General features: G+C 35.8%; 1 protein-coding gene across 1 annotated transcript; it reads right to left on the bottom strand.

Moving 5' to 3' along the window:
• Positions 1–420: 420 nt before the first annotated feature.
• Positions 421–7,717, bottom strand: LOC120345700 (vacuolar protein sorting-associated protein 33A-like). The gene is made up of 10 exons (XM_039415245.2): positions 7,514–7,717; positions 6,671–6,949; positions 6,344–6,565; positions 5,648–5,828; positions 4,808–4,992; positions 4,092–4,218; positions 3,288–3,493; positions 2,371–2,505; positions 1,638–1,800; positions 421–684 (listed from the first exon to the last, which is right to left on the bottom strand). The coding sequence occupies exons 1-10, from the start codon at positions 7,613–7,615 to the stop codon at positions 476–478; spliced, it is 1,809 nt and encodes a 602-aa protein (XP_039271179.2). The 5' UTR covers positions 7,616–7,717; the 3' UTR covers positions 421–475.
• Positions 7,718–25,955: the final 18,238 nt, after the last annotated feature.

Here is a 25,955-nt window from a genome sequence, read left to right as displayed (position 1 = left end):
AGTAACATATCAGATTGTAGCCTCTTGTTCCTCTGAGGATTGCATAAAAAACTGAAGCATTATACGTACTTCCAAGTGAATAATACCTGTCTGAAGCATGTATAATTTAAAATTTTTTTATGAAATGTTTTAGAAACCTGTTACCTCTCATCTATTCTTGCTGTAAGTGTGCGGCTACAATGACCAAGGAAGTTACTGTCGGTCGTGAGACCTGCTGCCTACATGGTGTGAATTTCCTCATCTCTCATCCTATCCTTGTCAATAGTGGGCAGCTTCAATGACAGCAACAAAGTTTCACACAACGCCATTAACATGACAATTCTAATGCCCAAAACCAACAAGATCGAACCATGTTTGACCCAAATATATCAACCACGCCTTCCCTCTTAAACCCCGACCATCTCAGGCAAGCCAAACAACTTTGCTCAATTTCAAATTAATTATTGCACAATAATATATGTAGAAGATGCTAGATTTATGATTTATCATTACAAGTCTCTAAGAAGCCTTTGATCATGGAGTTCCCATTGATAATAGAAGTTGTAGCAACAATATATTCATCTTTTGGTCCACCACTTTCCAATGAGGAAAGGAATCTTAGAGCGGATATTTCTGCATAAGTAACGCCACCAACAAAGAACACAAGAGTGACAATTGATCCATTACTAGTGTTGGTTCCCATTCCTGTAAAAAAGTAATAACGAGAATATCGGTCAGAGACCGAAGACTTATCGATCGAAAGTCAGGGGATCCCCCAAAACAGCGCTCTTACTCCATAGTGACACCTTGTGTCCCATCACTAATTAATTATTAACTCGCTAATTATACGATATAATTCATCCAAAATCAATAGGCTTCTGATCAGAGATATGATGAATGCATATGCAAAATTTGGAGCGGATTCATCCTCGTTTTCGGGAGATATTGCGTGTATCTAACAAACAAACAGACGAATACCTATCAACATACTTACCGATCTTAAGATCGATAAGTAATGAGTGACTGACACAAGAGTTCAATTTTATTTCTGCAAATACCCATCAGCAAGGCCGTTAAAACGGGGATAAAAAATCAGGTCTAGTGTAGTTTCGCATCTCAAGTACGGTACTTCTAGTGGGCGCAGCATAACGATTTTTGCACATAACCCTCACCTGGCCACGCCATTCAAAAATAATGTCACCATCACGCCGTAGAGCTTGCCAGAGTGTGCATACGATCGCCCGAAATGGCATCTGCACCAACGATAAAGAACTCACTAACAACAGCGATCTCTCCCATATGGGGATCGTTGCAACGAGAGGAATAGCTTGCTCGATTTCGGGTGATCGTCTGTACGTCTTGGATGACAGTTCGTATAGTTTGGAATGCCTTCTTCATCACTGTGACATGGATGACGCAGTCAGGTGGGGTTATGCTACGCCCACTAGAAGTAGGCTACTTGAGGTACGAAATACACTGGACCCAAAAAATCAAATTTGGATACTTTTGTTGAGCATGCAAGCTTTCCCTGATGAATGTCGAATTCTGACTAGGAATTCAAACTTCCAACTCTGTAGAGTTTGAAAATACAACTTCAGTAAAAACATGCCCAACTCTCCACTTCACAGCTCTTGAATAGGAAGTGATAATATACTTACGTTTTCTACGAGGGGCTGACTGCTTTATTGGTTGAGCGGGTGGACCAGGCAGCAAGCGTAGAACTTCCTCAATACTCCTCCAACCAGGATGAGAGTGAATTTGAGTCAATCTTGCACTAAGTGGAGCATATCCACTGTGAACATAAGCTATGTCTCGAGGATCCTGAAAAAGAAAAAAATGGGAGCGAATTCGTGCAGATAGTGCTCAGAAATATAAAAACACAAAAGGTATGCTTAGTGAGAAATAAAAAGTTGGAGAATGACATATGGTGCCTATAAATTCATGATTTCCCTCTAAATTAGTCTTCAGAATAATTTTATATTGAACAATGAGATTTGGCGAATCTTCCAGTTTACAGATCCCACTGTATTATCCACAAATATAATCATCTCTATATAAAGCAAATTATTTATTATCTGCACCTAGGATTGCACACTAGGTTTTTTAATGTTTATCTCGGGTGAGAGGAATGATGATAAGATGGCTTAATCATATGGCAAATCAAGACCCTTGTCCGTTTACCAGTCCATCTCTGGTATGATAGATAAACAGTTACTTGTTTCAGAAGGAAGCCATAACTGGCCAGCGGTTATGAAACTGCAAACTTGAACAGAGGTGCGACAACAAGCATGTTCCTAATGCTTATCATGATACGTCAACACTTGCAAATACCATGACTAAAATGTTATTTACACTATCTCATCTTATCTTAAACTCTCAAGTGAAGTATACCTTTTCATTGATGTCTTCTACTACGAGACGCAGGGATTTACGGATGGTGTTGTAATTCCATAACTTGCATGGCAATTGCATCAAACCACTTTTTTCGAGGTTTCTCAACGTTATGACATTCTCGAAACCATAGGTCTGTACAAAACAATCAATAGGAATTCTAACTATATTTCACTTTTATTTTATGTTCGATCAGAACAGTGGGTCTCCAACTTTTTATATTTAATTAGCTTCACAGTCCCTCAAAAAATTGTCTATGTCCCTTTGTAGCCGATCGTTTGAGAACCACTGAATTATGGGGTGATGCCACAAAATGCTGTTTTCACCAGAAAAGTTTATGACAATACTCAATCACTCTAAATAGGAAATTAACGTTTTGGAAGTGGAACTTGGGTCCTTGGAACTCATTTCAATACAGATTTGTATAAAGATATCACATTACAGGCGGCGCATTAGTCTAGCGATCAAAGTGTTACAATAAACTGTGTTGCCATCTCGGATTCTAATCTCATGCCCATCACCTTAAACAAGTTGTAATAACTGGAGTAACCAACGCCAAACTGAAAAGAGTCAGGTCCTCCCAAAAATTGTTCATCCTTAAATATTTTTAGATATCAATGGATGCTTGGGCACTCCAGAAGTAGGTATGTGTACCAATATGGAGGTAACTAATTTTATTTGCCTACTTAACATCAAGTTGTGTAAAGGGACTAAAACATATGGGCAGGGGGTATATTCGCTTGGCTAACACAGACAGTCCCGAACTCGTAATAGAACTAAAATACAGTAAGGTAAATCGGAATAAAATATGGCCTAACCTGGTACACATACTATGGGAGTACCAAAAAAACTTCAACACAAAACATTCTTTCAGTGTTGACCTTATGCAAATTAAAGTCAATATATCATAAACTCACATGTAGTATTTCTCGCTTGTAATAATCGAGCACCTTCGGCTTTAAACCATTATTGGTTAAATTTTGAAGGCATAAAAGTCGCAGAACTTTATGCAATGGTTTTTTCTTGAATAGACAATCCTCTATATAAGGATTCACTTTGTCTGTTCCGATTCCATTTAAAAACTCCTGTTCAACAGCTATTGTGTCTAGAAATCCCTCAGTGTCTGAAAATAAACAATTCTGATTTACTAAAACAAAATATCTTATTAATAGCACAAAAAAAATAAATAAATGTCGGTTTTAGTATGGTTTGATGATAAATTATACCTTAAAACTGAACTTCAAGAATGAGCCAGAACAAGCTAAATTGAAGCCTTCAAATCTAAGCATGTTGTAATTTATAGATAGAACCTAATCATTTTTTCATACTGATTCTGTGATTCATTTTTTTCTGGTCTCATGGACATGGTCAATTATCCCACTCACCGGTATTACTAATTTATCGAGAAAAAGAAAAATTGAACAATTATACTATTCAACAACAGGCTTGACAATGAACCCTACATGGGTTTCAAGTTTGAATCCTGTCGCGTAATTATATACGAAAGAATTGCTGAACTCATCTATGTTGGAAGGTGGTTCGAGAAACAGCTGGTCAGTTCAGTAAATCAGTAGATGTCCTCCACTCTCAAGTATATGCATCTGAACTGAATAACTATTCCCATATCTGACAGAGACAATAGACCGTGGTTCACCATATGATTATGCCATCATACCATCTTTTCTTATAAATAGAACATGAAAATTGTTTGAAAGTCTCACCAGTATGTTCCTTGATTAATTCTGCTATTGATGTGTGGCTCGCTAAATTTGCTTTTGCCTGTTGCATTTGTGGCAAATGGGAAACAAACTTCTTAATTTCACCAACTGTTTTTGCTGCGTGCCTCTCCTATAAAATACAATGATATTTTATGAAGATTTTACAAAGCTCCGAATTAACCTCTCACTAATGTTTCTTCGCATGTACATGAAATAAAGAACAGTGTGGTTATTTTGGATTGGTGACAAACGAGTATCAAAAATCTTGGTGTCAAGGTGATGCCGTTCCTGTGGTCGCCTCACTTGCCAGTGCTCTGAATTGATAATTGGGCACTCCAGAAGTGTGTGTAGCCATATGAAGGTGACTAATTTTGTTTGTCTATTTTACATCAAGTTGTGTAAAGGGACTGAAATAGAACTAAAATGAGAAAAATCAGAATAAAAAATTTTTGTTTGTAAAGAATCAGGTTGCCTCTCGAGTAGTTTAAAAAATAACTTTATTCAATATTCAAACTTTTTACTTTGGTATGAATTAATGTTAGGCTTGGATCACGGGTATCGCTGTTCGAGAAAACATTGTTTTTCACGCCTCCCTTCACCTTAATTGCCATTTTTACTTTATTTTATATTCTGCTTGTACAAACTGTATTTTCAGTAGGGTGAAAATATAGACTAATGATTACTATGTTAGGAGTTTCCACACATAAATAAAACAGTACCTCAAACTGCTCAGTAATCTGCTTTGCTGTCACTTTCAAAGTGGGGCCCACGGCATTGAAGTTTCTGTCTCGTAGTATTGCAAATAATTCATCTTTGGATGAGAGTATGATCTTCTTCGGTTCAGTAGTGCCTCCATCATTTTGACCTTCTTTGGAAAACTTTTCAGGTGGAAATTTTGCAGTTGCTGAAGGCATAATAAAAGATAAGGATTACAAGTAAATAGGATGCACTTGACTTCTATACAGAAAACAAAACTTCGGGTTGTAGAAAATTTCAACTCCATCTCCAGGAAAATCAAATTTTGATGACACAACTTTGGCGTATGCAAGCCTTCATTAATAGACTGCTAAGAATGATTACTAAAACGGTACTCCCGTAGTATGTGTACTAGGTTAGGGTTAGGCCATAATTTTATTTCGATTTTCCTTATTTTAGTTATTTACAGGGATAGTTTAGGGAGTTCAGGTACTTTCTGTGTTAGCCAAGTGCATATACCCCCATGGGCTTCAGTCCCTCCCTACACAATTTGATGCCAAGTAGGCGAACAAAACTAGTCACCTCCATATTGGTACACATACTTCTGGAGCACCAGTAAAATAGATGCCCATTGAGTTTTAGTGAAAAGTTTTGACTTTATTTATCACCATTGAGAAAGGCTACAACTCCAATTAAAGACTCCAGGGCATTCACAATTTCCACTGTGGGGAGTTAGAAAAATACGTCTCCAGCTCCAACTCTGAATCCAGTGCAAAAATAATGAACTTTGACCCCAGGGCCCTAGTAGAACATGATCAAATTTAAAATATTAATCATCCTATACTTGCTGATCAAAAATTTACCATTTTTAATTTCATAAACTTCATCTATCAATCCTTCGTATGTCAGTTGGGTAACAAGCGGCGACAACAAATCAACAGAACGATCTAGAATCAATAATCTATCAATTTGTGGAGGAACCTCTCCTTCATCTTCACTACTTTTTGATTCAAGTCGGATTCTTTTCATAATTTCACAAACCATCTATGAATAAAAAATAAATTTACATTTAGTACTCGCTTGGTCAGGGAGGTGATATCCAAAGGTTATAATAATAAATATTTTATTTCATGTTTCGATGAAAAATTTAGCGTCATAGATTTATACAATGTCTGCATCAATAAAAAACTTGCTGTTGCATCTCTTCGACAAGTCTTATATAATCCTGCGTTGTGTCTTATTGGACGATTGAATTAAGGGTGGCCTTATTACGAAATTTTTTTTATCATTAAAAATGTTAGCATGTTCTTTAAAATAAATCATGAATTGGCGAAAATGACATGGTGTGTCACAATGGGTCAGTGGTTCACTATCCCTGTCTGAAAATAGATGACTAAGCCTATAAAAAATAAAGCAATATTTTGGAATTGCGATTGATATATTTCAATATTTTAATGGGATTTTATGTTCAAATGCCATCACGCCAAAATTAAATACTTATATGGTAAATTCTAATAATGTAACCATATACCAAATGTAAGATTATACACATAGAATACCTGGGCATATCTGCCTTTGCAATGAATATTTGGAATAATTCCAAACTGTTTCTGTAAGCTGTTCAATGCTCTAGCAACCAAATAAAGTGACGAGTAATCTTCATTGATTGTGCAGTCAAATAATGAAGAATAATGTTCCATAGACAGAAGATCGTACTCCAGAGGAATAAGATCAAGTCTGTATTCTTCTATATTTTTCAGCATGCTTGAAACTCCAAGTTCCTGGTAAAAATAAAAGCAATTTTATTTCATATTTAACCCATTGGGGGAAGGAAAGTCGACAAGGCAGTAATCATACGGCCACTCGTTTGATCGAAGAAATAATACCTCCAGCTTTTGAAGGCAAAGATAACTTTTCCACGGTACAAAGAAAACGTGAAACTCTTTTCCAAAGCCTGTTCCATCTTCCTCTCTCTGTATATTCTGAGCAATAAAGTCCATTTGATCTAATTTTGGCCTTGTTATAAATATAATATGCTGTACAGTAGATTTTGCAAGTTTTCCTCCAGCAAGTGGAAACATTCTCTCAACCTCATGTTCTTTCAGCAGCGGAAACTCAGCAATGAGACCAAATCGATCTGTGAGAGCATAGTCCCAAACCAATGCCTAGAAAGGTAATATTTTAATGAGATCATGGCTAAAGAGGATACATATAAAGCTGGTAATAAAACAATAGCCATCGCTTATTTTGATAATATAATGCGAATAGATTTTTATTCGAATGTAATATAAATAAATGTGTGCGGTTCAAGCATGTGTTGTCATAGTCTGTTCGAATCCCATGCCCGCAAACCTCATCAAGAGTGTGATGAATTGGGTAGGCAATGCTTAACAAGACAGATAGCGTTCCCTATGAAAAAATAGTAGTTCTTTACTGTAGTTAGATATCAATGGTTGCTAGGGCAGGGATTTGGTCGTCATGAATAGACATCATAAAACATGCGTGGTATGAAAAAATGAATGTTGCATGAATACATTCACCTCAAATTTTCGTATATATCATCTTGTGATACCAAAGGCTAATCCAATGGGCAGTCCGACTGGGTTAGTATGGTGTGATGAGCATGAAAAGTTAAACCTTCAATGGAGGCTAGATGGCACCCTGTTTAACATACGAGTTAATAATGTAATTTTTTCAACTTCCAAAATAAAATCCTATAGTAGATCTACCTTCGGTCCAGCACACTTGTCAAGTAAACGTAACAATTCTCGTCTTGCTTCTTCCCTGACCATTGCCAGGTTTACCACACCAGTAGAGAGATGAGATGCCATGGCACTGCTTGTGCCTTTTTCAAGGAAAAATCACAATGGCTTCAAATCAAATACCTAGTTACAATACAGCAATAAGCTTCATATTTCTTTAATGAATTATTTTGTAGATTATGAAAGCGTAAAAACAGTAAATACAAAATATAGGTTATGTATAAATTATGCTATCCTACAGCTGTCGGGCTGTACAGTCTTATGAGCAAGTCAATTATTGAAAAAACTAGCCACAATATGACAATACATACCAATCACTCAATAGTCTCTAATTTAGATATTTTTTGTTTGTTTTCATATGCAATGTCAATATATTAAAATCAGTTATTTGCAATAATACAACGCATTATTTATCCGCTGCATGTTCCATTTTATGCATTTAAGACAAACAAATTGTAGTTTTCAAAGGTTGGTGTAGCATGCTAAGGGTTAATGGGTTAGGAATATGCTTGACATTCTGACATTGCACCTCCTGACCTCTGATTACTGGATTATCATTCGCTGGTTTGAATGCGGTGGAGGACAATTAGGCTATATGCCAGAAGATTGCTGGATTCCCCTACTACGGTAACTGACCAATCAATCATTCTCCATCTTATGATCTAAGGGTGGGTTCACATAACTCAGTAACTCCTGGTCGGTATATTCATCTGTACGGTATATCTTCCTCTATCGTTAAGTCCATGCATCTCAAACAAATAACTGGGGTCTCGTGAAGCAAACGCCGTAACTGCTTAAGTCTGTAACTACCCCTAAACCAGTAAACAGAAATGTGGTGTGAAAATGAAGGGTCTAGTAACGTAAACGCCGTAATTGCTTAAATAGCGCCTAACAAAATTGCGATGAGAAATAAACGCCGTAACTGCTCAAATAAGACCCAACAAAAATGGGGTCTCATGTAGTTTCGTACCTAACATACTTCTAGTGGACGTAGCATAACAATTTTTATCTGTCAATCCTAACCCCCATCTGACTACGCCACCTAAAAATTACGTCAGTACGACCTCACAGTGACGTAATAGAGCCCTTCAAACTATACGAACTGTCATTCGAGACGGGCACCCGAAATCGAAGAGCTATTTCTCTCGTTTTCTCGTCGCAACGATCCCGATATGAGAGAGATGGATGACAGTTACCGGTAGTTCTTATTTCAAAGATTTCGCAAAATCCAAACGTTGTCGCATATTAAATTATAAGTCAAGTCGTGAGTGTGACTGAAGTGGAACACACTTGACCGTCTATGAAACCAGAATAATGCAATCTACAGGGTTGAGTTCTAAAGAACTCTGAAAAAAAATAGAGCAAAGTAAGTGCAAGTTATAAAATATCGCTTTTATTTCTTGAATATTAGGTGGGGTATATTCAATATAGCCTACATTCGTACTTCATAAAACTAAATGGGCATGCAATTATGAGTCTCTTTGTATTTGACAATTTAAATTGCCGTTTAACATTTTTTAGTTATATATATATGTATATATATTAGGTACAGTGATTGCTAACTCAATATATAATACGAGAATATCGGTCGGAGACCGAAGACTTATCGATCTTAGATTGGTAATTAGTTAATAACTCGCTAAATATACGACATAATCAACCCAAAATCAATAGGCTTCTGGTCCGAGATATGATGTATGCACATGCAAAATTTGGAGCAGATTCAACCTCGCATTCGCGAGATATCGCGTTCATCTAACAGACACACACACAGACAGACATACATACAGACAAATACCTATCAATATACTTACCGATCTTAAGATCGATAAGTAATAAGAAAACTAATGGAGACCGTGCCGATAGAAGTTTGATATTTTCAAATCTGCTATCTAGACACGTTCAATTGTCTTTATGGACGGGATGAGTAGATAGAATTCATCATTCAAATTTACTGGACTAGATCATCTGGGAGTTCCACAATTGTACGGTCGTGCCCCAAATTCATCTCTAATGTTGATTAGCATGCTGCCAAGACAAGTATAACTCATATATATTTAAAAAAAAATTCAAGAAATTTATTTGAGTGAACATGTAAAGCAAAAAAATGAATATATCTGATCTGTTTATTAGTCTATTTCGCAAGAAAAAGTATCTATTCGGCAACGATAAGCCTAACTGATATATATATATATATATATATATATATACTTTTTTTTTCTAGGATAAATCTTGAATTGTAGAGTTTTGCGAATTATGGTTGTAACTTCTAAGTTTGAATCACTTTCTAAGTATAAGCAGCGTTTTGAAAGAGATGATACAAAAGTTTGAATCACTTTCTAAGTATAAGCAGCGTTTCGAAAGAGATGATACAAAAACAATGCAAACTTTAAACTCATGACTGATGTACTTACGTAAATTACAATTTACTCCTGTCCAGCCTTCATCGCAGATGCATAGGGGAAGGTGGGGCACGTTGGGACATGGGGCACAGTGGAAAATCAGCTCTCACACTAATACTATATCCGCAATCCTGTTCGCGGTTCGATGTTTCAATCCTCCCTTCGGTGAGTTACAACGTCCCCGCGAACGGACAACGGACGGGTAGAGCGGCGCAAGCTATGAGGTAAAATTGGTTTGGGGAGGTTGGAACTAAAATTTCACCGTTCCATTTTTTTCTTTTTTCGACTTTAGCCTTTCCAACATGACAAACCACCGTCTGATATTTTTCAGCTTCAGTACACTTTAAAATATTCATAACGTTGGCAAGTGGATGTGCCTTCCGAATTTCGCCGTGGGATGGTCTGAAAATATTTGTTTCCTATGGAGAACAATGGACCGGGGTTCAGTGGGACATGCCCTACAGGGCACAATTCGAGAGTGTTTGATACAATAAGTGCTTAGAGACCAAGAGATGCTTTATTTTTTGTGTAATACCTTCATTATTGTGATACATTCATTGTATGCCTCAGGCAGAGATGGACAAGGTTTTAGGACTAGGGACCAAAAAGTTTGTCCACTTAGACTCGGGGGGTCATGTAAGTGTGACGTAAAAAGTTACAATATGAACAATATTTACAGTGTTACAAAAGTGGAAATGAATAAGCCTCGTGCCAAAACTAAATTTAATCGCAATCTTAACAAATTCCGTGAGCTATTTTTTTTTTAGCTTAAATATCAAAACTCAGCTTTAGTTTGGTTGTGGCAGCATCAGGCGAGACGGATTGAATTACCCAACGAGCTGGATTTGGCCAGCGGGCCGTGGTTCGCCATGTCAGGTGTAAGGTCTAAAGGTCAAACACATGCAAAAGATCTATTTCATAATGCAAAAATCTAATTTTTTTAAAACACACCGAATCATTTGTAGCATAATAACATAATTCATGTAATTGCGGCTATGATTCAATGGTCTAAAAGTATTGATCTAGATACAATAAATCGTCAATAAAAGTGTAACAATTTTGTTGACCATCTCCATGTATATTTAGTAAAAAAAGCGTCATTATTAGCGTAGATACCCATGCCTAATGGTTTATTTGGTTTGCAAAAGCTGCTGAATGGCGACAACGCTTTGTGATATGTCGCGAAAGATCTGAAGTAATCTTTTTACCTTGTTCATGAATATCTATTTCTAGCATGTTAGTTAGATAATTCGGTAGAACCATACGGTATTCGTCGACAATACTTAATTATGTATACATTTTTTTTTGAATCTGATATTTGTACTGTAGCAAGTAGGTACTTAAGAATAGTGACTGTGTATTTTAATATTCTTTATTGAATGCCAAATGTTCGTATATTCTAATGATGCCCAATCCAATAGCTCGATACCCAGCTTTGGTTCCCCGCGGCTTCCATTCCCCAGTAAATTGTGTGATTATATTTTTCTCTCGAATATTGTATTGGATTGATTTTTTTCTGGTAGGAAAAATAAAATTGAATTGACTTGTTTATTTAATTCTTGACTTCTTCCAATAAAAATGGAAACAAAATATTTTCATTTTTTCGATTTTTTATTTACTACCGGACTCCACCCTGTCCGAACTAAACGATTACTTTACTACCCAACTCCACCCGCTAGCCCTGTGCAAACTACCTGTTTCAACCCCCTCTGCTCCCTATGCTGACTAGTGGCAAATCATTCGGACAATTTTTCTGTGTTTTGGGAATCTGCGTAAACACAATTTCACGATATACGCTAGAACAAGCGTCCGGTTAAAATCTGTACGCATCAGTTTTGACATCACTTCAATACTGAAAAACGCAATTTATTTAGTTCCAAGGCTCCCAGAGGGTTCGCGGACCCGAGTTTCAGAACCCTGCACTTACACAGCTTATTTTGTAGATATGGGTACAAAAATAATTTGGCACTTCTACTATGAACAAGGATGTGGGCTTGCAAACATTGAAACGTGTTAACAAGTACAGTGAATCATTTATGAAGTGTGCTCGCACCTTCATCGAAGCTGAAGAAAAGTGAATAATGAAAGTATTCAACGTGGCAGTGAGAATTAATGATGAATGCACATATAATTTCCAGATTGCGAACGGTCCAGGAGAATCAGTCCACGAATAGTGTCTACCTACAGCAAGATAATAAAAACCAAGAGCAGTCAATTGTGAGGAATGTTGAAAAGATTTCTTGATTTAAATCAAATATTGTTTCTTGTTCAACTTTGTCGAGGCATTTTACATTGGTGATCATTAGGTTCACCTTATTGCTCTTATTTCGCTAGTAATTTTTGTTTGACAATGTTTTTCATCGCATTTACTCGTATATTCTTCCTCTTGACTAAATCCGCGCAGAAGGTGTTTTAAAAAATACCGAAAAGTCCGTTTATTAGTAATTATTTTGCATTTGATCAGAACTCAGAAGTGATATAAATTGACCAGACATGATGTTCTATAATAATTTAAGGTCATAATAATGCTTTGCGCGAATATATTCACCTTATTGCTCTTATTTCGCTAGTAATTTTTGTTTGACAATGTTTTTCATCGCATTTACTCGTATCTTCTTCCTCTTGACTAAATCCGCGCAGAAGGTGTTTTAAAAAATACCGAAAAGTCCGTTTATTAGTAATTATTTTGCATTTGATCAGAACTCAGAAGTGATATAAATTGACCAGACATGATGTTCTATACTAATTTAAGGTCATAATAATGCTTTGCGCGAATATATTCACCTTATTGCTCTCATTTCGCTAGTAATTTTTGTTTGACAATGTTTTTCATCGCATTTACTCGTATCTTCTTCCTCTTGACTAAATCCGCGCAGAAGGTGTTTTAAAAAATACCGAAAAGTCCGTTTATTAGTAATTATTTTGCATTTGATCAGAACTCAGAAGTGATATAAATTGACCAGACATGATGTTCTATAATAATTTAAGGTCATAATAATGCTTTGCGCGAATATATTCACCTTATTGCTCTTATTTCGCTAGTAATTTTTGTTTGACAATGTTTTTCATCGCATTTACTCGTATCTTCTTCCTCTTGACTAAATCCGCGCAGAAGGTGTTTTAAAAAATACCGAAAAGTCCGTTTATTAGTAATTATTTTGCATTTGATCAGTACTCAGAAGTGATATAAATTGACCAGACATGATGTTCTATAATAATTTAAGGTCATAATAATGCTTTGCGCGAATATATTTATAACGTCATAGTAATAGACTGTAACCTGCACCCAAGGCATGCGCAATAGTCACTTGGAGTTTATAACTTAATGCTACGTGCTGCTTTATACTGTTCTTTATTCAATCCGATGTTTTCAACAATACGAGCTGTGTTCCTGGAAGTCTCGAGTATTGTATTCATTTGTTTATAGCAACGTCTTTAAGTGTCCTGACAATAACCCAACAAGACACGTGATTACTGGATGAGTAGATATTTAGCCCAAATGTAATCATGGGAACTATACAGATCTTTTGGGTCTATCGTCATCATTTGTAGCATTGCTGCTCAGCCACTCGAGTTTATTTGTTCGAATAATTTTCCCGGGTAATGAATCATTGTAATACTCCTTTTCCGGGCAATATACACGCGAGTTCCTTTTCCAAGAAACCAGAACAAGAATTCTGATATAGCCGGATAGTGTTCAGTGATTGTTTTGGAAGCATAAGAAGTATCCATCTTCAACGAGACATGGCGTTATTTCTAAAATTCATCCGAATGACGATGACTGTCTCGATCATTATTTCGAATGTTTATATCGAAGGTAAGATGTGTGTAAACTTGATTGTTTATTTGTTTTCGATCTATCTTGTAGATATATATCATGTTTAAAAATTTAGATTTTCTTGATTCTTTCTAGATGTAAGTGAGGATAGACAAATAGCAAACTATTTCGGGCTTTTTATTTATTTTTTGAATACATTTATTTGAATAAATATTCTTGAAGAAATAGAAACTAACAATTATGAGCATTTCCCTAGAGTAGCGAATTTCTTATTTACAACAAGGGTTGGGAGCAATGTTCCCTCTAATTTTTTGTAGTATGTGTGCGCAGAAATTTTGGTGTGTGCGCAATTTTTTGGAAATGACTAATATTTGTGCAAAAACCGATGAAGAAATTTTGGCGTTCTAACCGGGTAATAAGTGGGCCAACAACAAACTTTCTCAACCTGCCAACCGAGCACATTGTTACATTACATCGAAATACGTCTGTGCGCAGTAAATCTATGCATGTGTGCAGCCTCGGAAAGCTGTGTGCGCGCGCACACGCGCACACCTTAGAGGGAACACTGGTTAGGGGTTTGTAGGAATTCATGTATAGGACGGCTGTGGGAGATACACGTACATTATTTTCCCATTTCTTCGCAGAAAATTACTTTTATTCGTCAGAAAAAAGTGTGGTATACGTATACGCAGTATATTTTCCGTATATTGTGAAAATGGCCCAGAAATGATTCGGTCGGTCGTCTATGTTGCTTTTAGATCAAACGAGCACATACACAAACAAAATATTTCGTAACATTCTGTAGCTGGACCAACTGGATCAGCAGTACCAACTCTACAACCAGCGGGCTGTGATAAAACCGCTGAATCAATTTCACGGAATGTTTTTACTTTCACCTGCCCTCCTGGTTGTTTTACTGGAAATGTTCTCGGAGTTTACGGATCTGCGCCATATACTATAGACTCTCTTATTTGTGCGGCTGCTATTCACGATGAGCGAATAACAGGTATATATGGTATTTCTTTATATTGACTTCATGTATATATGTTATATACCTGTACTGAAAAATTATACATTCTGTATTTTACCGGAGAGATTGATTCAAACGTATTAGGTTTGTACGATTATACCGGAATGTTATTTCTATGGTTAAACGCATTTCCGATATTTGTGTATTACGAGTTCGGGGACTAGCCAAGTGACTCCCGCAGTATTTGGACCTGAAATTATGGCCTGACTTTAACCTGGTACACATACTACGTTCCGGTGTCCGCCATCTTGGTTCATATACTTCGAGATGATTATACAAACTTGCTCCTTCCGTCTTTCTTGAAGGAAAAAATTATTATATACATCCGATGACAAGAAATCGACAAAATTTAGTAGCGTAATCTGTGAAGCACAAAATTTATATTATCTTGTTTCCAAAAGAGGAATTCGGAGGAACAGTGGTGGTTGAGAAAGCTACAGGGGAATCATCATTTCCTGGATCAGAGCAAAACGATGTGACGACTCAAACATACAACGGTGCTTACGACAGTTTCACATTCTCCAGTAAGTATGAATTGTGATAAAAATAATCGCTGATGTAATTCATAGTTCTGCTGTCAAGCTATTTAAAACGTCAACCGTTGAGATATCAATTTCTAAACGTTGTATCCTTTAGAAAACGAAATATAAGTTATCATTATTAAATGAAAAATAAACTAGTGGAGAATGAAAATAAAGCTCTTTAAATTCTATATATATGTGTTCTGAAGTTTTAATTATTGTCTAACGAACTTTATATATATTTATATTCCCCTTTTATGATAATCTTACTTGCATATGCTCAAAAAAAACTTCTATATAGTTATATGTTATCTGCTTTAGTCTTGCAGAAATAAAGTGTTCAGCTAGCTTGACTTATCGCGATTTTCAGAAAACGTAATTACATTTGCGGCATTCATTGCATTCACATCCGAGGTCGTAAAGTTGACTGTGATAGGCTATAAGTATCGAGCATTAAAAGATGTAAGCAGCGAGATCACAACAGACGATGAAATATATTATTGTCTAGAATTCCCATTACTCAAGAAAGTTAATCTGCTTAATTAATGGGAGTCAGAATGCGTGTGCGGTCTTCAATAAAATCACCAAGAAAAATGAGACACGAATCTTTTTTTGCAGAATATAGGCTTATGGCACATAAGACTTGCCCTGTCACCTCTGAATACGCCGCGTGGGTTCGCAGGTTTGAATCCCACGGGGGATAGTTTTGTGTGAGCGGATTGTTGCTGGACTTCATCAAGTCTATGCATCTGAAAAGAAAATAACTGACAAACTTCCCATACCCGCATAGACTGGCAACCGGGTGAGAGGCTGTATGATCAAGCCGTTCTATTAGCGTTACTCTTACCTAGGACAAAAATGATATATTATACTGGTACTCCCAGAGTATGGGAATCAAGATGGCGAACACCGGAACGTAGAATGTGTGTACCAGATTGGGGTGAGGCCAAAATAGTTCATTGTCATGATAAACATTCCCTTGCAAATTACGCTTACAGGGACCATTTCTCCGGCTTGTACAACGGTGGCGGAAGATATTGATTTAAAGGTATTTACATACCCATGTGTTCGAGGTTGCCACACATTTGTCAGCGATGCCTGGGGAACGGGGGAGTATACAAGAGATTCTCAGATTTGTACGGCAGCGTTACATCACGGATTACTGGAGGAAGAAAATGGTATTTCACATTCTTTTGGCTATTAGCCCTCATTAGCATTCTTCTGATATTTATTGGTTATTTTTCAATAAAACAGATTATTAATATATATATTATACCTTTTTCTACGCATTCATTACATTTATCATGTTTATACCGTACATTATATAATAGGTCCTCTCTATATGTGAATCAAGATGGCGGACACCGAACGTAGTATGTGTACCAGGTTAGGGTTAGTTAGACCATAATTTATTCCAATTTTCCTTATTTTAGTTCTATTACGAGTTCGGGGACTACCCAAGTGACTCCCATAGTATTTGTACCTGAAATTATGGCCTAACCCTAACCTGGTACACATACTACGTTGCGGTGTCCGCCATCTTGGTTCACATACTTCGGGAGTACCCCATATAATATGGCGGGTAAACTCTGGAAGCAAATAATTGAAAAATGCAATGAAAAATATACATCGATATGACCTCTCATTCACTTTAAGTAGACATGTATCGATGCCACTTTTGTTCAAACGAAAAACGCCGAAATCGATATTTCAAAAGACCGATACCGATACTGTTTTATTATTACCTCAAGTGTGCAAGGCAGGCGGTAAAACATTAGCCTGTGAGCATCATTCATAGTGCACATTATTTTAGCTTGGAAAAGAGATATTCCAGATAACAATAAATTGTGACTCAGATGCATTTTGCACCGACGCTAGGAATCTCGGTGTTTAATTAGGAAACTCATGGATAGGGTTTGGCTAGAAAGAATGGTAAAATAAATAAATGTTTACTTATCCTATCAAACGGATTCATTGAGTTGCGTGCGCAGGACTGTGTCAATATAACGTCTTACCTTGCATTTTACGCATTGGAAAATCCACTTTTATTCGACTGATATATTTCTTCATAATTATCATGTAATGAGAATTTTGTTCCCGTTACTACTTGCGGGTGCGGGGACGAGCATGGTTGAAACGGAGCAAACACCACGAACATGATCCCTGCACGGAAAAATAAATTTGAACATCCTTATTCTGACTTATTTTTTAAAAATTTTTTGATCTAATTAAAACCTAAATATATCGGTCTACATTTATCCGATACCGATCAAATACCAATTCCGACAAATGGTCGATCTTGTCGATATCACTACATTGGTACATCTCTACTTTTAAGCCCTTTCGAATATTCATGTGTTGCTTGTTTCCAGTTATCGTAAGTTTAGTCGTTGTTAAAACTCCGGGACTCGGATCCTACCAGGGAAATTCAGCAAATGGCGTTACCACTGAAACTTGGGATTCTTTTTATCCAGGATTTGTTTTTAACAGTAAGTTACTTTAGATGTCAATACAGCTTTTTAATAGAATTTGCTCAAGGCCCATCCACGCGCTCTCATTTAAAAGCAAAGAAAATTAATCTCAGGCGCGCACCGCTGTCAACCAAACGGGTAATGGCAATTGAGCGAATTTGAATTTTTTATTCCCCCTCTTTTAGGAAATTTAATAAAACCAGGGTCACGGGCACTCACTCAAAAATAAAGGAAAATTGGGTTGTAAGCAAAATTACGGCCAGTGCCAAGTGATACTGAGGCTATAACACTTATCGTATAAAACGACGTGGTAGTGAATACTGATTGAATTCCGTCTAACTGGAGTTCCTAAAAATAACTCTTGCTTCGGCGAGGATTTGGGATCTTTTGTACAAAACCCCCGCCAAAAAAAAAACACCGCCGCCAATGCTCAAAATAAGAAAATTAGTAATTACCCAGTTAGGGTTACGAATTCAGATTGCTCGAAAAATTCAAATTTTCAAAACATTCCTAACCGTTCCTGATCATTTGAATCTCACATTTTGTATTGGTGACGGACGTTTTCTACAAAAGATCCATGTTTTGTTACTACTTGTTAAATGGTAGATACATAGTTTATTCACATTGTAACTATTTATTTTTATTTAGTGGTGATTCCGCCGATGTGTTTAATGGTGGGTGGGGATGTGGTCACAAATTACGCAACAATTATTGTCTGTCCGGCAAACTGTGACTTATACATCTTCAACGAATTACAGGGAACTGGACAATACACACAACGTACTCAAATTTGTCCTGCTGCAATACACGATGGCAAAATAAAAGGTATACTAAGTGACAAAATACAATCCTCTAGGTTCAGCTCCTTCCAGAACAACTAAAAGATTATATATATTCAGATCCAAAACTGAAATAAAATGTACGATAACTCGCAATTGTATATATTCACATATATATATGCAATGAGAAAGCAGACTTAAATTTAGGCGCATAAAAGGCCGTTAGTGCGGCGTGTGTGCATTTTTTTTAAACGAAAAAAACTGTTGTTCGCAATTTTAATACATAAGAGAAGTTCGTCCCGAAACTTTGAATCCTTCCTAACGTATTTCCATCGTATCTCTTACAAAGCCAATGAAGGTGGATCTGTGGTTTACAGACAACTTTTTGAGGTACCAACATTTTTTGGAAGCACCCAAAACGGAATAACAACAACAAGTTGGGGCCCCGACTTAGGTTACATGATCGTACGTAAGTTGATTGCATACATCTTAATTCAAATTATGTGTAATTTAACCAAAGTAAAATCTTAAAACCATTTTACCTGTCTTTTTCAAAATTAACTGCTATGAGGAAAGGGTTGCCATTATTTCGTGAGAAGCAATAAAGAAATGTTTTAAGGAAAGGGGAGATACCGATATATTATCGTTAATTTTAGATGTTGAGAATAAATTTATATGTATTTATTATAAGTAAAGAATTCGGAATAAGTAAAATACCGTATCAAAGAAAAGATAACAAAACTAACATTTATTTTTTTGATAACAGCTTGCATAAACGGAGAACCCCAGTTCGGATTAATATCATGTTACTGTTTTGAAAACTGGCACGGTCCTGCATGCGACATACGTAAGTATTGTGGGTTGGACATAGCTGAATAATCCGCGTGTAAAAGCTTTGACAAATATGAAGTTATATAATACGTCTTTCAATATTATAAATATAGATGTCCCTGTATAGGTGGTAACATATTATTTTTTGTACATTTAGTTTGTCTTCACGGGACCTACAAAACCGAAGTATGCACCTGCGATGAAGGTTGGACAGGAGTAAATTGTAATCTACGTAAGTACATCAGTCATGAATTTAAAGTTTGCATTGTTTTGTATCATATCCTTTAAAACGCTGGCTTATACTTAGAGAAAGTGATTCAAACTTGGAATTTACAACCAAAATTCGCAAAACTCCACAATTCAAGATTTATCCTAGGAGAAAAAAGTATATATATATATATATATCAGTTAGGCTTATCGTGTCCAAATAGATACTTCTTCCGAAATAGACGAATAAACAGATCAGATATATTCATTTTTTTGCTTTAAATGTTCACTAAAATATATATCTTAATTTTTTTAATGAAAAATATGAGTCATACTTTTCTTCGTAGCATGCTAATCAACGTTGGAGATGAAGATTTTTACGAATGTAAAATCTATTTTGTCGTACGAACGTACAATTTTGGATGTTCCAGATGATCTAGTCTACTAAACTTGAATGATGAATTTTATCCACCGTTCCTGTTCATAAAGACAATTTTACGTATATGCAGAGCAGATAAAAAAATCTCAAACTTTTAACGGCACGATTTCCATTTATTTTCTCATATTGTATATTGAGATAGCAATCACTGTAGCGCATATATATATATAACTAAAAAATGTTAAACGACAACTAATATTATCAAATGGAGAAAAACTCACAATTGCATACTCAGTTAGTTTTATGAAGTTTGAATGTAGGCTATATTGATTTGGAAACTCGTTGTATATTGGAAAGATTCCGCGTGGACACATTTTGGAAACGAGTATCACCATCAGTATCGCTTATTCAAGTTGTTGATAAAGTTGGGTTAGCGAATACTAAATCACCATTCTATCCGACGTGATTGTGATACAAAATATTGTAAATTTGATAATGTTTTCAATAAATGACAAAAATGATCCAACACACCCACACCCAAAATGACCCTACCCAATATTTCTGAAATAAAGCGATATTTTATAATTGGCACTTACTTTGCCCTATTTCTTTCAGAGTTCTTTAAATCTCAACCCTGTAGACTGCATTATTCAGGTTTCGTTTCTCCTCAGTCACACTCACGGCTTGACCTATAATTTAATATGTGACAACGTTTGGATCTTGCAAAATCTTTGAATTGAAAGTTTCTTATGGCTAGGGATTTGTTCAAAAAAAAAAAAAATTTTTTAAAACAATTGTTTTAAATCATTTTTTTTGCCTGTTTTGTTCAAAATAGCTGTACTATTTGATTTTTTTGTATTAAATAGGTTGAAGAAAAATGGATGTAAAAACTTGCCAAGCGCTACTTATTTGCAATAAATCTTTCAAAACGCCACAAATATCGATAGAGGCTCATGCACTCCTTCTCAAGCTGTAGTTCAGTAGTTGGCGCAGTAAGACGCAACCGATAAGCCATTGCGTGAACGACCCTGCTGCGATGAAACCACCTTGCGAAAATTGAAATGCGATCGAATAAATCAGTTTGTATTAACCTTGAAAAACAGAGTATGATAAGCACAAATTAACCGAACAGTATTAACCGTAACAATGACTTGGTTTTATGAGAAAAATGACAAAGCATGACCTCGAAATCCATATTATGGGTCATAACAGATTAGTTGTGGCGCCTTTGCATCAGAGGACTTACAATTAAAATTGGCTAGGTTAGGGTGTCTCATCGTTCATATCAGTAGATTACCGCCGATATAAGCATATTATTCTTCATTATCGCAACCCACTCATTTTGCCGAAGGGCTGCACTTGCCGGGTAAAATCTTATGACTTTGGTGGAGATATAAAGTGGCGATAAATGTACACAATAGTGGTAAAAGTCAAAATAAAAAATTTCACTTACATTTTTGAAATTACAATTCCGGCTACGTGTGCAGCTGCCAGAATGCAACGTTTTGGCGTAGTTTCGCGGCGATGCAAAGGGTATTTCAATATAAAAAAAATCAAAAAATACAGAAAAAAAATTGATTTGAAACAAGCCCTTGTTTTAAAACACGATGTTTTTTTTAGAATTGATAAAAAACGAAACCTTACTTTTGGCGTTAGTTCAAACCACTTCTGGAGCCAAATAGTTTCATTCATATACCTATTGGTGCCACAAATTTTTCTGTAAATATAGATAAATAGTTTAAAAACTCCAAAATATACATAGATTAAAAATTCTGCAGAGCGAGCAGAACCATTATAAATGTTGAAAACATCAAAAATATCATTTACCACAGACTCACAAAAGATACACAAACCTTGTTAAACGAGGCTTGGGCCAGAAACAAACACACAAAAAATACGCAAATGTAGGTATATTGATATCGGTATGTTGTACTTTTAAAATACTAATAATTACAGGTACTGATAATGACCAATTCGATACAAAGATAACGCAACGTGATAAAGTTACAAGAATAGTTGAAGTTCGTGAAAAAATACACTGAATGGGTATAGGTGGAAAGGTGCTAACCCCTTTACCCCTATCAACTTTCCTGTTGCCAATCCGACGCAGGAACCCTACCTGAACTCCCTGTGTCTAATCCTACTAGGACTACCTATATCTCACCTACCTATATCCAACCCCCAACCCTCTACCACTATCTGGAATCACCACTACACAACACTCAACCGCAAACCTTCTGAGCTATTAGACTGCAAACCAGATTAAAGTAATTTCAAACTTTTGTTATTTATATCCTCCAGAAATACGCCAACGAAGTTAAAGGCGCTTAACGCTAAAACATACAACTATATTGAATACATTGAGGCATTTATTTGGGTTCCGTTTCTTGTATTAGGAATGTTGTGGAAACCCTCAATAAAATTGAACATTCAGAAATTAAATTAACGCCTTTCAAACTTGACTGAAAATCCATTTTTATTTAACATAGATCACTAGTTCTCAACCAGTGGGCCATAGCCCACTGCTGGGTCACAGAAAGATTTTGAGGAGGCCACAGAACTATCAAGAATTGCTAGTTTTGTTCGTATCACTATCTTTAATTTTAATTGTAGTACCAACGATTGATGATGCTGTTTTCTGCTACTGAATGGTAATTTTTATTCTAATTAATAAATGGGAAAGCGTCCATTTTTGAATAAAAATTTAGATTTTTGTTGTAGTTTATACCTTGCAATTAAAAGTTAATGGGCCACGAGATCTTTTGTGCAGCGAAAATGGGCCACGAAAGAAAAAAGGGTGAGAACCACTGACATAGATGTATTAGTTGGACTTTGTTTTATAGCAAAGCACCATAATTGGTAGCCTAAGTACTGATGTTTAATGATTTAATATTTTTAACAAAGGTTCTACAAGTGACATTCGACATTTTCAACCGCAAAAAAAATCCGGATAAACTAAGGAATGTAACCAAGCGGTGTGCGGTGCGTGGCTTCATTCAACGGATATGTTGCGGCAAGGATGTATTAGACTTTGTTTTATAGTCAAGCACCATATTTGGTAGCCTGAATAATGATGGATAATATACTTTGATTTACTTTGGGGTTCCCCTCCCCAATTTTATTCTTTCATTTTGTGAATATAAGTCTTTCGAATGTTGCACTATAATATTTAGTCATCTGAATTTGTGAATCTTAAACATAATAGCGTGAAGGGGGGAGATGACTTTGATGACCGTGTAGTCGTATCACTCCCTCATGTCTATACCAAACTATTTTATTACATGTTATTATTTTTTCATTATGATGACTGTTATTTTATTTTGGTTGACGAAAAAATAAATCTCTCTCTCTCTCTCTCTCTCTCTCTCTCTCTCGGTGTATGGCTTTTTTAAGGGCTATGACGCGACTTGGACTTTGTTTTATAGTCAAACACCATAATTGATAGCCTAAATACAGATGACTAATAATTTAATTTTTTAACTAGGGCAATACGAGTAGGTTGTGACTCGAAATCGCCAAACTTGTTAAAGAAGGAATGTAGATTTATATCGCAGCATGGGTTTTCGACTTCTACCGTGCCAAATTGTCATCTTTCCTCGGCATAGACGGGGCGCGCTGTAAGACCTGTCTTCTCCGGATCCATACATAACACATCCAGCATAAACTGCCTCAACACAATGAGATGACGCTCATGTATGGAAGAGGACTACATAAAATTTATCTGCCCCAGTAGGAAACATGAAAACCGGGATTTGGTGAAATCGTGGTTCAAAGACACAATCGTCAACAAGCCAAACCCACAGGTGAAAAAACCCCGCAAAGACACTAATTCTATAAACGTATTTTGGAAAACAATCCATAAGAAAGAGTAATATGTGTGGTTGTGTTTAAATATCAGACAAATATATAAAGGCCAGGAGTTACATATATAAACGAAAAAAAAATGAATCATTATTGTTATCTGATTCGCTTATGCAATACGTTATTTTCCAGAGAGCTTGGAGGAAGGGAAATATATAAAATAAAATTAGGTCGAATATTAGGTGGAGTATTTTGCGTATCACGTGACCTTTGTTCAAACACGACTTTCCTAAAAAAATTACCAGTGCTATTTTGGGTGATCTTTCCGAAATATTTTTTAAAATGAAACAAATGTAAGACTGAAAGAACTACGAGTTTATTCACAATCAACAACAGATGACTACGAAGCTAAAATTTCACAGTTTCTCCACATACAATGCGTTGTATTCACGTCAGTGTGACCTCAATGGGTTCGAATTCCACGTTATCCGTTGCTTCTACTTTACAACAACAAATCTATAAAATATCATGTCAAGAACGTGTCTGTTCCACCAGAAGCATGCAATTGAAAATTGCGCCAGAGATGGCAAAACTACGGAGTACATTGCAATATATTATGCTTGGCCAAATAACAACATCATACTTGACTACAAGAATAATCTATCTTGTCTGGTAATGAATAGCATTCATCCTAATATTTTCTGAAATTTTTTTTAACACTCAAACTTGTGTTAGTAGATAATTTGACGGGAATTGTTATTTGCGGTCACTAAACATTTCCGACCAAAATGTAACTTCGAGTTACCATGAGCCTTTAATCATATTAAAGGCCGCGTCTTTACCACCGGAAATCTGTTACGGAAGAAACTCGTGAGCTTGTTTGATTCAACTTACACTTGATGTTTGTATTTGCTATGTATATAAAGCTATGTATTCCTTGACAATGTATAAAATGGGACCTCTATAAGTATGTTCACCAAGATGACGCACAACCTGAACATAGTACGTGTACCACGTTAGGGTTAATGTTGTGCGCCATTTTGGTGCACATACTTATGGAGCGCCAAACCTTTCTGTGAACAAAAATTTTTCTTCATTGAAATATATGGTTTTGAAATTCGTTAACATTTTCTGTACAAATTTCATTTATTTTATTTCTTCGATTATTGTTATGCTTTAAAAATTCAATATGTATCAGCAAATATATGATGTGGAAATGTATTTTTAAATTAAAGTATTTCTAAATATGTTTGAATAGAAAACTGAAATCAAACTTCAAATTTTCTCACGATAAAAATTTGGAGAAGTATTGTAAAGAAATTATTAACTGTTGGCTTTTGTCTTGTGAAGCGCAAATGCTTTGACTATTATTTAGAAAAAATCAATATTTTCGATACAATTATGTCTACATGCTGCCTTGCTTCAGGTGTCCTATTTATTTGCTTTCTCAAAAGTCGATCTGCAATCCAGCGCTAGGCAATTTCAAATTTTAAAAGTGAATAGATTGTTATTGTTAATTTCAATTCAAGTCAAAATATTTCAGACCATTGCGTTGCTAGCTTGACATCCGATAATAAACATATCAGCAAATATTGATATAAGTACGATGTATACTTGGACAGGATAGATTTCTCACGTAGTCAAGTTTAAATTGGGAAGCTTCGTGCGTAAAAAACTGGAGTTTTGTTCATCATGTTGTTAATTGATATCGCACACTTTTCTCATAATAATTTTGTCAAAAACTAGAAAACAAAACTCCTTGAATTTTTCCGATTTTCTATATACCAGTTTTTTTTATTATCTTATGTTATGTTTCAGAAAGCTTGGAGGAAGGGAAATATATAAAATAAAATTAGTCGAATATTCGGTTAAGTATTTTGCGTATCACATGACCTTTATTTAAACACAACTTTCTTAAAAAAAAAAAACAGTGCTTTTTTGGGTCATCTTTTCGAAATACTTTTCAAAATGAAACAAATATAAGACTGAAAGAACTTTGATTTTATTCACAATCAACAACAGATGACTACGAAGTTAGAATTTCACAGTTTCTCCGCAAACAATGCGTTGTATTTACGTCAGTGTGGCCTCAAAAGTTTTAAATTCTACGTTATTCGTTGCTTCTACTTTATAACAACAAATATGTAAAATATCATGTCAAGAACGTGTCTGTTCCACCAGAAGCATGCAGTTGAAAATTGCGCAAGAGA

This window comes from Styela clava, chromosome 8 (genome assembly GCF_964204865.1).
Source record: "Styela clava chromosome 8, kaStyClav1.hap1.2, whole genome shotgun sequence".
NCBI lineage: Eukaryota > Metazoa > Chordata > Ascidiacea > Stolidobranchia > Styelidae > Styela > Styela clava.
The sequence above is the reverse complement of the archived record's forward strand: the minus strand, read 5'-3'. Positions and strand labels throughout refer to the sequence as shown.